This window comes from Bufo bufo, chromosome 3, assembly GCF_905171765.1.
Source record: "Bufo bufo chromosome 3, aBufBuf1.1, whole genome shotgun sequence".
Lineage (NCBI taxonomy): Eukaryota > Metazoa > Chordata > Amphibia > Anura > Bufonidae > Bufo > Bufo bufo.
In genome coordinates this window covers 407,109,216-407,123,882 of record NC_053391.1, presented here as the reverse complement: position 1 = coordinate 407,123,882, position 14,667 = coordinate 407,109,216, and the positions used below count along the sequence as shown (strand labels likewise).

The 14,667-nt window shown below is 43.2% G+C and overlaps 1 protein-coding gene across 1 annotated transcript in view; it reads right to left on the bottom strand.

The window, feature by feature from the left end:
• ZZEF1 (zinc finger ZZ-type and EF-hand domain containing 1) overlaps nt 1–14,667 on the bottom strand; it is a 183,981-nt gene that overhangs the window by 148,029 nt on the left and 21,285 nt on the right. Inside the window, exons 7-10 of the mRNA XM_040424851.1 lie at nt 5,610–5,726; nt 5,330–5,508; nt 3,199–3,297; nt 2,890–2,981 (exon numbers count right to left, since the gene is read on the bottom strand). Coding sequence (XP_040280785.1) covers nt 2,890–2,981; nt 3,199–3,297; nt 5,330–5,508; nt 5,610–5,726 — 487 coding nt within the window. The remainder of the gene's footprint in view (nt 1–2,889; nt 2,982–3,198; nt 3,298–5,329; nt 5,509–5,609; nt 5,727–14,667) is intronic.

Genomic DNA, 14,667 nt, shown 5'->3' with positions numbered 1-14,667 from the left:
TAAAGTCCTGGCAGCCATGGTAAAGTGTAGCGGTGACGTCAGGGCGCCCCAAGCGCATGGATCATGTGATCACATGGATCACGTCATCCATGCGCATGGGGCGCTCTGACGTCATTCTGGAGCGCCCCGGGAGCCGCACGGACTGTAAGTATACCGCTCCCCCGCTCCCCGCTCCTACTATGGCAACCAGGACTTTAATAGCGTCCTGGGTGCCATAGTAACACTGAACGCATTTGGAAGACGGTTCCGTCTTCAAATGCTTTCAGTACACTTGCGTTTTTCCGGATCCGGCGTGTAATTCCGGCAAGTGGAGTACACGCCGGATCCGGACAACGCAAGTGTGAAAGAGGCCTTAAAGAAAAAAAAAAAACTGCTGCAGCAACAATGTTGCAATGAAATAATAAGTAGTCGTCGATTATAAAGAATCGCTGTAGGTAACACAGGGTCTGGATAACTGCCCCAAAGGCTAACAGTCTGACCACAGGCCACCTGCTGCTACACTATACCACGGTTTGGCACTACCCTCTGTAAACATTCTGCTTTACTGGGTGGGTCAATGATTTGTTTGCCATGTTACTCAGGTCAGCTTTCTGTAGCTTGGATGTTTGTTGCTTGTGAAAGGACAAAATACAATGGCAAAAAGTAATCAATTCAATGCTCAAATAGAACGCCCTTTGTGGGACAACTCCTTTAACTATGAAAATGTTTTTGAATATCTTTCTTTCTCCTTCTTTCGAGATCTGCTCCCACTTTTTGGGAAAAAAAGAAAAAGAAATACAGTACGAGGGACTGGCCCTTCTTAGCAAGTGTGATGGTAGGATGAAACCTGTGAGTCGAGCTGCCCCTATACGCTTCCCTCATGATTTACGTCCACAGATAAAGCTGTGGCTACTCACACAATAAGGATATCATTACTTTAAACTACTTTTAAACAGCTTGGGTCATTTGCACACATATGCTAAGCCATAAAAGCCCAAGAAAGAGGGGGCATGGAGTTCTGTATTGAGTGGTCCTGGTAATTACGCCGGTATCATGCGCCATGGCCACTATGAAGTTAATTATGCTTCTAATACTTAAACAGTAGCAAACCAGATCTAATTGTTTCAAATTGGAAGATGTATAGTAGTGTCACCATGATGGCTAGGCAAACATCATTCGTGGTAATAGATTCACAAGGCAGAATCCAGATGTTATATAATTCAACTCAGAATCTTCTTGCGTTATACACTATCCTTAAATGGAAGCACAATATTAGGAGAGGGTGAGGTTTAAGTCTTCTGGAGAAAAACAAGCTTTCTTGCCAAGTTAAACACAGCCCGGAGAGCACAGTAAGATGGTGTTAAATATATCTGTGATCACAACTAATGTGTAAAGCAAGCCATTTACTCTGCCTAATAGTTCACCTCATCTGATTACAAGACCAAGAACTGGGAAGTGAAGGGGGAATTCCAGAACACATGTAATCATCCAAAATCACTCCATTTTACACTCCATTTTAGGAAAATGACAATGATAAATGAAGGCTTATATTGGGCTATATCTGAAATGGCAAAAATCACATCCAGGCCTCACAACTAGCGTTGAGCGAACTTCTGTTTTAAGTTCGGCGTCCGGTTAGCAGAGAATCCCGATATGGATTCCGCTGTGGTCCGTGGTAGCGGAATCAATGGCCGATTATTGATTCCGCTACCACGGACCACAACGGAATTCGGAATCCATATCGGGATTCTCCGCTAACCGGAAGCCGAACTTTAGACGCCGAACGTAAAACAGAAGTTCGCTCAACACTACTCACAACCTAAACAAAAGGTATTCCTGCTGGCCTTTTAAAGTGCACCTCCAGAAACACTCACCCACTCGATATCGGAGTGGAGAGATGCAACTGCATGCTGAGCTGTAAAGGTATCAAGGCAACCACACGACGCATGGAGAACATTATGCACTTAAAGGGGTTCTCCGCCTTTCCTATATTGGCCGATCCTGAGGATAGGTCATCAATATCAGATCAGCAGGTGTCTAGAACTAACATGGTTAATGTTTACCAGGATTTTGCAATTGCCTGATTCAGTTGCACTGTAATAGTGAACTTCAAAGAGCAGATTTAAGTCCAGCGTAATGTCAGTGAGTCCAGCGTTTTTTTTAATTCAGAGCTATAGCCACTCCCCTGCCCACCTGCTGCTGATTCATATGGAAAAAAACTGTCAATCAGCAGCAAGTTGGTGGGGAGAGTCAGGAGCTCATGAATAATCAGGACTCATCATTTTGAGCTGGAGCTTTTCAATACAATATGTTGGCAGATTGACTGGGTCAATTAAAGAAAGTGACCCAGCATTTTGCTAAGAGAATCAGTCACTTATTTATGTTGCCCTTAGTTAGGACACCATAAAACTGGTGACAGGTTCCCTTTAAGTTACCCTGTAGCCCAAGTCTAAAGGTATGTTCACATGTACTGAATACACTGATTTTCCCTCCTGATTTGGAACCACAAAATCAACAGGATATCAGCAGAAAAGTGGATGAGATTTTGTCATTCACATGGCGCAGGAAGACAAACAATCAATACAGAAATTAACAAGCAGGACAAATTTTAAATCCACAGAATGTCAATGTAGGTCACCGATTTTAATGCAGATTTCACCCTTTGCAAGCACATGGGTAAATCCACTGGGAACCTGCAACAAAACTTGCATGTAGCAGTTTCGATGCAGAATTTAAAGCCAATGTCAAAATTTGCAGCAGAAAATTTGTCCAAGTAGACACACACAAACAAAAAAGCCTCACAGAATCCTTGTAGAATATTACACTGCATTCCCTGTGTAATAACTAAACCTCCAAACAAATGTTGTAAAAATGTATGTACTTGGATTTTACTCTACATCAAAGGCTTACCCTAATCCTCATCTGTGTAACCTGAAAGGCTGATTCGGGTCCAGAAGAAAGAATAACGGTTGCCCTAGTTTTTCCAGTCTCTGTAAGGAATCCTTAGGAACCAAAACAGAAACAAGAGAAGTGTGTTAATAATTAGTAAAAAAATAATAATAATAAAGTCATGTTGGAAGATAAATATGCTAATAGAAATTGTCATATTGATTGATACTTTTAAGAAAATAAATACATAAAGTCAAGAAATATTCTTGAGTTCTAGACCTCAAAAAAGTTAAATGGCATAAAGTGTGCATTAAAATAATAATTACACACCATCTGCTGTCCACGGTTCCACCAACAAGTTTTCTGGTCCTGATTTTTCCTCTTTCCCTTTGACATCACAAGCAAGTAAGGTAAATTTCAATGGCCTTGCTGGAATAAAAAAATAACATATCCAATCAAACAAAACAGAAGTAATTCTTATACTGGTGTTTAGACCAGTAACCAGCAATCCTAAGCCATACTCAAATTACATAAAATATCCGTAATGCAGACAACGCCCTTAAACGGTTTCTGTCATGGGAAAAATTGTTATGTAGCTGACTGACATTAGCGATGTGCTGATGTCAGCAGTACATAACAGTATGCTTTATAACTCCCTGCCTGCCGCCGTTCTCTTAAAGGGCTTCTGTCACCCCACTAAACTTTTTTTTTTTTTTTTTTGCTTACTTATAATCCCCACACTGCGATTTATGCCTACATAATCTAATTAATCATTTTGGTCCTGTAGATTTTGTTTAAAACATGCTTTTAAAATATGCAAATTACCTTGCTACCAGCAAGTAGGGCGGCTACTTGCTGGTAGCAGCCGCATCCTCCGATCCTAAAGACGCCCCCTCCGCATTGTGATTGACAGGGCCAGGGAACGGAATCGTTCTCTGCTGGCCCTGCCTGTTTGCATTCAAAATCTGGCGCCTGCGCCGTGGCCGTACCTGTCTTCAATCGGCGCAGGCGCACTGAGAGGCGGCCGCTCGCTCGGCTGCTCCATCCTCAATGCGCCTGGTGTAGATGTGACGTCATCGGCGCAGGCGCATTGAGGATGGAGCGGCCGCCTCTCAGTGCGCCTGCGCCGATTGAAGACAGGTGCAGGCGCCAGATTTTGAATGCAAACAGGCAGGGCCAGCAGAGAACGATTCCGTTCCCTGGCCCTGTCAATCACAATGCGGAGGGGGCGTCTTTAGGATCGGAGGATGCGGCTGCTACCAGCAAGTAGCCGCCCTACTTGCTGGTAGCAAGGTAATTTGCATATTTTAAAAGCATGTTTTAAACAAAATCTACAGGACCAAAATGATTAATTAGATTATGTAGGCATAAATCGCAGTGTGGGGATTATAAGTAAGCAAAAAAAAAAAAAAAAAGAAGGTTTAGTGGGGTGACAGAAGCCCTTTAAAATAAAGACTTTTAAAATATGCTAATTAGCCTCTAGGTGCTATTAGGGCATTGCTGCAGCACCTAGAGGCTCGGTCTACTCGCCTTTTGGCACGCCCACGTCCACTTGATTGACGTCCTTCTCTTCATAATCCCGCGCCTGTGCTGTCCCCGTTTAGTATTCGGCGCAGTGATTGAAGGACGCTCGGCTGCTGCCAGGCAGGCCTTCCAGGGAGGCCTGTGACGTAATCGGTGCAGGCGCAGTGAGGAAGCTGGCAGCAGCCGAGCGTCCTTCACTCACTGTGCTTGCGCCGAATACTAAACGGGACGGCTCAGGGACAGGATTATGAGGACGATGCGGAGAAGAAGAACGTCAATCAAGTGGACGTGGGCGTGCCAAAAAGAGAGTAGACCGAGCCTATAGATGCTGCAGCAAAGCCCTCATAGCACCTAGAGGCTTAATTAGCATATTATAAAAGTCTTTATTTTAAGAGAACGGCGGCAGGTAGGGAGTTAACAAACATACTGTTATGTACTGCTGACATCAGCACATCGCTAATGTCAGTCAGCTACATAACGATTTTTCCCATGACAGAAACCGTTTAACGTCTCCTCCTCCCTGTACCGAAAGTATGGACCAGGATAGGTCATCAATATGGGATCGGCGGGGTTCCGACACTCGATGTCAATCAGCTGTTTCAAGAGGAGGCGGCACTCCACACAAGCGCTGCTTTCTGGTCACTACACGATCTATTGTCTCCTCTGGAGCGGTGGCGTAATGTAATTACAAGTACTCGTTCTGTTCAAGTGAATGGACCAAGTACTTGTGATGACATTGCACTTCCGAGATAAATTGCAGTGTAATGAACAGGAAGCGACGCTCACATGTAGAGCTGCCTCCTCTTTAAACAGCTGATCAGCAGGGGTGCGAGGTGTAAGACCAGGGTAGGTCATCAATGTACATGGCCAGACAAACCCTTTAACACAAAGCAAAGTAGAAGAGTGGCAAAAAGGGCTAAAGAGATCGACAACATACCATATTTATAGAGTAGACTAATTCTAACAGATTCCATGGAAGCGATGAGAGATGAGGCCTTGTATTGCACGTCGGAGTTATCCATGATGGTGCAAAGAGATGCAATCACTTTAGCTATACTCCCTCTTGCCAACGCAAAAGCAAGAAGATTTAAATCCACTTCTGGTGTCGGGCAGCAGCTTAAGAGGAAAAAAACAAGAAGGGTTAATGCTGGAAGAATCTTCATGCAATAGTCAAAGGAGAAAGTTGTTTTCTATGAGAACTAATAAGTTATTATTACCTTGCTGTCCTCATAAGGAAGCTGTTCACCTCCTCAAGAACATTTGGTGATAAGAAGTTTGGGAACTCTGCAGTACCTCGTGTTAAGGAAAGTGGTGTCATGTGCTGTAAAGCCTTCCTATAAAATAAAATAACGTTATGATACCATTAAATATAATGTCTTTACATTAAAGGGGTTGTGTCACCATTAAATATTTTAATATAATTCATCATAAAAAAACTAGTTACTTTTGTAATTAACTTTTGGTTACACAGATGCTGCACTTGGGAGGTAATCTCTTTACTTCATTATAATGGCACCTCCTGAAGTTTACCGTATTTTTAGGACAATAAGACACACACCAGGATTAGACAACAGAAGATTGAAAATAATATTTTCTGCTTATTGAACCTTCCCTGGTGGGTTAATGAAGTGTAGTGGTCAAGGTCAGTAACTTTAGGGTCTTGTGCAGATGAGGTTAGAGTTTGGTCAGCTCCTGTTTACCTTAGGCTACTTTCACACTAGCATTTTAGCTGGATCCGGAAAGGCTCAGCAAAAACGCTTCCGTTACTGATAATCTAACCATCTGCATTCGTTATGAACGGATATGGTTGTATTATCTTTAACATAGCCAAGACGGATCCCTCATAAACTCACTGAAAGTCAATGGGGGACGGATCCGTTTTCTATCATGTCAGATAGTGTCAGAGTTAAACGGATCAGTCGCCACTGACTTGCATTGTGGGTCATGACTTATCCGTTTTGCTTTGCATCTCATGGCATGCTGCGGTTTGCTCTCCGGTATGGGAATGCAACCAAACGGAACGGAATGCTTTTTGGAGCATTCCGTTCAGTTAAGCATTTTTATCCGATATTGAGATTCTATGATGGATCTCAATACCGGAAAATAGAAAGGCTAGTGTGAAAGTAGCCTTAGTGTGCCATCTGATGACCATTGTAGTAAAATATCAACAGCGCATATTTTCACCTCATAAAATGTATCTATGTAAATGCATGTGCTTTTTTTTTAACTCTCTAAGACATGATGTTTTACAAATACAGACAGCGAACAATTATAAGTATGGCAGCATACTGAAACAAAAGAAATAGGGATTATTCTGGATTAAAGTGGTACTATACCCACTATAAATTAAAAATGGAAGCTCTTTGCGCGCATTTTTGATCAAACGTGTTTCGGGCCCATCTACCAACACTCAAGGTGGCTTCTGAAGATGGGTATCTGTATTGTAAGGCCTCTTTCACACGGGCGTTGCGGAAAAATGTCCGGGTGCGTTGCGGGAACACCCGCGATTTTTCCGCGCGAGTGCAAAACATTGTAATGCGTTTTGCACTCGCGTGAGAAAAATCGCGCGTGTCTGGTACCCAAACCCGAACTTCTTCACAGAAGTTCGGGCTTGGGATCGGTGTTCTGTAAATAGTATTATTTTCCCTTATAACATGGTTATAAGGGAAAATAATAGCATTCTGAATACAGAATGCTAAGTAAAACAGGGCTGGAGGGGGTTGAAAAAAATAAAAAATCATTTAACTCACCTTAATCCACTTGTTCGCGATGCCGGGCATCTCCGTCTGACTCTTTTACTGTATAGGACCTGTGGAGAGCATTAACTATAGTTTAAGGACCTGGGATGACGTCACTCTGGTCATCACATGGTACGTCACATGATCTTTTACCATGGTGAATCACCATGGTAAAAGATCATGTGACGTACCATGTGATGACCGGAGTGACGTCATCCCAGGTCCTTAAACTATAGTTAATGCTCTCCACAGGTCCTATACAGTAAAAGAGTCAGACGGAGATGCCCGGCATCGCGAGCAAGTGGATTAAGGTGAGTTAAATGATTTTTTATTTTTTTTAACCCCCTCCAGCCCTGTTTTACTTAGCATTCTGTATTCAGAATGCTATTATTTTCCCTTATAACCATGTTATAAGGGAAAATAATAAGGTTCGGGTCTCCATCCCGATCGTCTCCTAGCAACCGTGCATGAAAATCGCACCGCATCCGCACTTGCTTGCGGATGCTTGCGATTTTCACGCAACCCCATTCATCTCTATGGGGCCTGCGTTACGTGAAAAACGCACAAAGAGGAGCATGCTGCGATTTTCACGCAACGCAAAAGTGATGCGTGAAAATCACCGCTCGTGTGCACAGCCCCATAAAAAATGAATAGGTCAGTATTCAGTGCGGGTGCAATGCGTTCACCTCCCGCATCGCATCCGCGCGGAATACTCGCTCGTGTGAAAGGGGCCTAAGGGTATTTTAAGTACTGATTAGTTCTGTCCCCTTTAATTCTGTTTAGTACTTTGTGTAATAGTTTACAAGTTTTCCTTGTAATGAAGTGGGTTAGAGATAGAACCCATCCCCCACTGTACTGATAAGAACACATTCCTGAGTGATCTCGGAGACATGCGTGATGCACTCTGGAGGAAGGGCTGATGGGAATAACTGTGGTCTGCACTAACAAATAAATTGGGATTCGATTAGGCACTTCATTGATAGAGATGTGTGAATATCTTTCTTTCATGTAACTAGATAGATTTTCTTAGGTAGTTGCCTTAAGCTGCTTGTTCCTTATCTCAACTGCTTCCCCTCCCCCTTTGCTTCAAGCTGTCTATTTTTCCAACACTGAAGCGAGAACGGAGGGGGATTGAAGCTGGAAGATGTAAAATGGCTTTACTCATTGTAATAGAAGAGATTGGCTTGACCAGCTTTGTGTCAGCGTGTGTCTCTCCACGCGTGGATATTAACCCCTTGACAGTACCTTGATCTGGAGCACTAGAGTGTATCTTAAATGCTTTAATTAAAGCAACTTCAACATCATCCTAGGTAGGATGTGAGTATTGTTTGCCCTATCTCTTGTACGCCCTGGAGGGGAGGGGGGGTCGGTCATGTGTTATAACGTGGTAGACAGCCATGTGATATAGTATGGCCGACCAGATCCCTACCCCATATTTAGGCTAGTGATTATTTACTTTTTACTATTCTGTATGTGATTTCTCTATTTTATCTTATATTTAATCACTTAGTAAATATATTTATTTACTAAGCCTGCGTAAGCTTATTCATTCTCAAATTTGTTGAATTAACATTACGTTACAGTACCTAATACTAACAGAACTGCCTCTTCTGGGCCTAACCTAAGCTTACAATGCTCAGGGCGGTGTAGGAACTAGCTATATTTATACTCTGCTTGGAACCCATGGGCATATGGGCGGGCAGAGCTCAATCTAAGGGCTCATGCACTTGGCCGTTGCCCGGCCGAGACCGTATTGCGGCCCGCATACAGCAGGTCCACAATACACGGGCACCGGCTGTGTGCACCCCACATCACGGATGCGGAGCCATTCACTTGAATGGGTCTGAAATCCGGGAGATGCCGTGCAGAGCGGAACAGAGACACGGATCGGAAGCCCACGGAAGCACACACTTTTTTGCAGTGCGGACCGTCGGATGTGGATCCCATTCAAGTGATAGGGTCCGCAATCTGCATGTGAAGACCCGGTTGTGCGCATGAGCCCTAAGGGCTCTTTCAGACGGGCGTTGTGGGAACACCCACGATTTTTCCGCGCGAGTGCAAAACATTGTAATGCGTTTTGCACTCGCGTGAGAAAAATTACACATGTTTTGTACCCAAACTCGAACTTCTTCACAGAAGTTCGGGGTTGTGTAGATTGCTATTATTTTCCCTTATAACCATGTTATAAGGGAAAATAATACATTCTGAATTCAGAATGCTTAGTAGGTGATCAATTGAGGGTTAAAAAAAAATATAAATTAACTTACCTTCTCCTCTTGTTCGCATAGTTCCCGGTTTCTTCTTTACTTCTTTAATGATGAGCTATGGGCTAAAGGACCTTTGGTGACGTCAGATCACATGCTCCAATCACATGGTCCATCTCCGTGGAGATGGACCATGTGATTGGAGCATGTGATCTGACGTCACCACAGGTCCTAGCCTGGAGTTCATCTTTTAAGAAGTAAAGAAGAGACCGGGAACTACGCGAACAAGAGAAGAAGGTGAGTTTATTTTTTATTTTTTTTTTAACCCTCAATTGATCACCTACTAAGCATTCCGTATTCAGAATGCTATTATTTTCCCTTACAACCATGTTATAAGGGAAAATAATACAGTGAATAGACTGTCACCTAGCAACCATGCGTGAAAATCGCACCGCATCCGCACTTGCTTGCGGATGCTTGCGATTTTCACGCAACCCAATTCACTGCTATGGGGCCTGCGTTGCGTGAAAAACGCAGAATATAGAGCATGCTGCGATTTTCACACAACGCACAAGTGATGCATGAAAATCACCGCTTATGTGAACAGCCCCATAGAAATGAATGGGTCGGTATTCAGTGCGGGTGCAATGCATTCAACTCACGCATCGCATCCGCGCGGAATACTCGCCCGTGTGAAAGGGGCCTAAAGGAGAGAGCTACCCTCCAAACATACTACAAGAAAATTTAGACTAGCAAATATATAACAGTGAGCTGCCATGCGTATTTTGTTTGCATGTTTGCTTTATGGATGTGCACCTGTGACTTTGGATATGCTAGTCAAAATTTTCTTGCAGTGTGATTTATTTATTTTTATTCGCTTTATTCAACATTTGCAATAAACAAAGTAATACAAAAAGCCTGTTAAGGCTACTTTCACACTAGCGTTCGGAGCGGATCCGTCTGATGTTTCATCAGACGGATCCGCTCCGATAATGCAGACGTTTGCATCCGTTCAGAACGGATCCGTCTGCATTATTAGAAAATTTTCTAAGTCTGAAAGTAGCCTGAGCGGATCCGTTCAGACTTTACACTGAAAGTCAATGGGGAACGGATCCGCTTGAAGATTGAGCCATATGGTGTCATCTTCAAGCGGATCCGTCCCCATTGACTTCCATTATAAGTCTGGACGGATCCGCTCGCCTCCGCACGGCCAGGCGGACACCCGAACGCTGCAAGCAGTGTTCAGGTGTCCGCACACTGAGCGGAGCGGAGGCTGAGCGCTGGCAGGCGGATGCATTCTCAGTGGATCCGCCTCCACTGAGAATGCATTGGGGCCGGACGGCTGCGTTCAGGACCGCTTGTGAGCCCCTTCAAACGGAGCTCACGAGCGGACACCTGAACGCAGGTGTGAAAGTAGCCTTAGACCTTATACACCATATTTATACATATCAAATCGTAAATAGCACAGATCATATGCGAGAATTGTATAGTCACTCATAGAGAAGCCTATCTAGATACTGAGGCGATAGCATTAGTCATATTTTGGGATGAATACAAAGTCTGTGTAGAGGGGCACCATGGTCCCCAGACCCCTAAGAATTTAGAAGAGCACCCCCTATTTTTGAAGACTAATTCATATGGGATTATAGTATTTACCAATATCTTCCACTGGTTCATAGTGGGACTTCTGTCCCCCATCCACCTTATTGCTATGGCTTTCCGTGCCAGAAACAAGACTTCCTGTAGGAAGGTGTAGGGTGGATAGGTGGCTTCATCAAGAATGTCAAATAAGCATACAGTAGGTTCCATAGGAACAGGAAGGTTCAATAGGTTAGATAGAAAATCAGTGATGTCTTTCAAAAACTTTTGGATATATGAGCATGCCCATATAAGATGCCAAAAATTCACTCCCTCCACTGTACATCTATAGCCTCTATAGTAACTTTGGTGTATATAATACATAATTGCATGAAATTGCTATTGATAGCAGGTGACACCAGTGTGGGTGACTCTAAAACATCACTTACATCATCATCCCTGAGGCATGGGACCACGGCCCTCCACTTATCAATAACTGGTAGCTGGACAGATTGCCATTTGGTACCCAACAGGCGAGTCTAAATAGCGGAAATGAACCCTCGGGGGCCCTGGGAACGAAGCACCCCAATTAGCGGGTAGTTAGATATAGCCATCTGTGTGCCACTAAAGTGTGAGTTCAGGGCATGCCTGAGTTGAAGATATCTGTAGAATGTCGTTCTAGGCAGATCACAGCGAGTGCGCTGGGCATAAAATGTGGTCAATACATTGTTATGGTATACATCATTTAGAGTGCAAATACTGTGGGTTTTCCAGAATTGGCATCCAGAAAGAGAGACCAAACAGGGGAACATAGGGTTATCCCAAAGAGGTGTCTCAGCCATATTTCCTTGAAATGCATGAATCCCTTTACATGCCACCCAAACCTATAAAGCAAGTCTATGGATTGGAGAAGCATACGGGAAAATAACGGAGGTCTCTCCAGCGCTGGCCACAAGGACCTGAGATTTAAATACATAGCTAGATGTGCTTCAGAATTGGGAAGCTGGTCATACAGAGACAGCCAGGACTTCAAGTAGCGCAGCTGACCTGCCAAATAATAAAGATCGAAATCAGGTAAGGACACTTCCCCCCCCCCCCCCCCCCCTCTTGCCTTAGGATGATATAAATTGGGTATAGAAAGTTTAGGTGTAGTAGATCCCCAGATGAATGGTGATATCAAGGAGTTAAGTTGCTGAAAGAATGCCTTAGGTACTATGTATGGGGCATGCTCCAGAATATAAAGGCATTTGGGTAATAGGATCATCTTGATCGGGTTAATACGGCCAGAGATCGACAGTGGCAAGCCGCTCCATACCTGAAACTTGTCTCTGCAATAATCCAGGAGAGGCTGTATGTTAAAAGTGTGGAAAGAGGTGGCATCTTTAGTAATAACTAGTCCTAAATATTTAAAGTGGGAAACCACAGGTAATTTTCCACTAAGGCGGGCCCAATCAGTATCATACAACGGAAACAGAGCGGATTTAGACCAGTTAATCCGTAGCCCAGAATAAATGGCCAAAAGTATCAATTAGAGAGATAGCTTGAGGAAGAGTGTCCTCCACCTCTGACAAAGAGCACCATATCGTCAGCATAGAGTCCCAGTTTGTCCTCTCTGTCTCCTACTGGAACACCCTGGAACTGAGAATCACTTTGAAGGCGCATGGCTAATGGCTCTATTGCTAGTGCGAATAGTTGCGGAAATAGCGGGCACCCCTGTGCCCATTCCAAAGGGAAATAAGTTGAGCAGATGCCATTCACTAGGATGTTAGATCTTGGGTGCTTGTACAGAAGAGAGACCCATTTAATAAAGTTGGGCCCAAAACCAAAGCATTGAAGAGTGGCCAACACATAGGCCCATTCTGCTGAGTCAAAAGCAGTGCCCATTGCTGCTGTTGTCTAAGACCTATTTGAGTCACCACCTGCACTCTCCGGATGTTATCGGTAGTGGATTTCCCTGGCATAAATTCAGACTGGTCGGGATGGATTATAGTGAGAACATATCTGGCCAGACGAACTGCCAGGATCTTAGCCAATATTTTGTAGCTTGCAGTGTGATTTATTACTAAGTTTTGTCCTGTTTTATTTTAAAAGCATCGGGACAATAAATAACATTGTTGCAAAGGAGGACATGGCCCTTAACAATTATGGACACAATGTCAGTGCAACTGCCTATAGAGTAAATTTATTTATTCTAGCATCAATGTGATGTGTATCAAGGTTTGCCAATGTTTTAGAATAGTACAGGTGAAACTCAAAAAATTTGAATATCGTGCAAAAGTCCATTTATTTCAGTAATGCAAAAGAAATTGCATTAATGCAGCTTAAAATTAGAATTTTGTGAAAAGGTTCAATATTCTAGGCTCAAAGTGTCACACTCCAGTCAGCTAATTAATCCATACCCCCTGAGTAAAGGGTACCCGAGATTGTGACTTTGCGGTTTCATAAACTGTAATCCATAATCATCCCAATTATACAAAATAAAGGCTTGAAATATGTTACTTTGCATGTAATGAGTCTCTCATATGTTAGTTTCACCTTTTAAGTTGCATTACTGAAATAAGTGAACTTTGCACAATATTCTAATTATTCGAGTTTCACCTGTAGATTCCCAAAAAATAAAAAGCTTATAAAATCACTTTTTGGAACAAACAGCAAACTAAAATAATGACTTTCTGCAAATAGGACTTCAGGGCTCCCAAAAAAAAAAAAAAAACCTGGTTGGGCATTTGCCCGCCAAAATGTTTGAGCCAACCTTATCATCATCATTACTGCACGTACTATAAGGGAAGCATTCACATCAGATTGTGGACTGCAATGCCTACACTGGACTGTGGACGGCAGCATTTACAAAAAATGTGCTCTACATTAAAACCGCTGTAGCTGGAGGGAATTACCTATATACAGCAGGACTCCGGGTGCAGTTTGCTCTTTAGTCCAAACATTTAGAAGCCAAATGCCTCTTTTTATTGTATTTACAACGATCATACCAACATCTGGAGCCCTGGACTCGAAAGTAATTGTCCAATCGGTCTCTGCTTTGCTGCTGCTTCTGATATTGCAGCTCCATGCAGGAAACAAATGCTGGAGTTTAGACCATCTGGATTATTGGATGCTGTGTTAATGTCATTTCACAGCATGTTTAAAGTGTCTCTATGGTGAACCGCCACTTACACTATTCTTCTGCTGAAAAATGGAGACCTACATTGTTAAAAGGGCATATTTGCTTTGCATAGAGTGAAAATAAACACGCGACTACACAATGCAAATACAAGTGTCTGAAAGCTCATCCATGAACGGATTTAGAGTCTGCCAGAAAAACCTGTCCTATGGCACTGTAAATGATAGGCTCTGCTGACACGTGCACTATGCCTCCTATTTCGTTGCTTTTTGATGGTCAGTACAGCAATGAGTATGCAGTTCTGCAATATACATAAAAAGCAGGTGTATGCGTCAGGCTCTGAGAACAACTGCATTGGAGGCTTTGTTAGGAACGTCCGTCACTAATTCGGTCATGTCTGTGTTGCTGGCACTACCTTTGCCAACAACACAATGAACAGACCCCAATATAAGTCAATATGGTTCAATGTTCTTCACTGGTGTCAGTCAAGCCACTGATCCAGCATAGCACTTGGCTTCCATTTATGGTGGTAGGTAACTACAATGGAGATGTTACATCTGCCCAAAAATCACAGGCATACAACATGCTAACTGGGTTTCTATATAAACAAGTAATCTAGTACGGTATGTCAAAATAT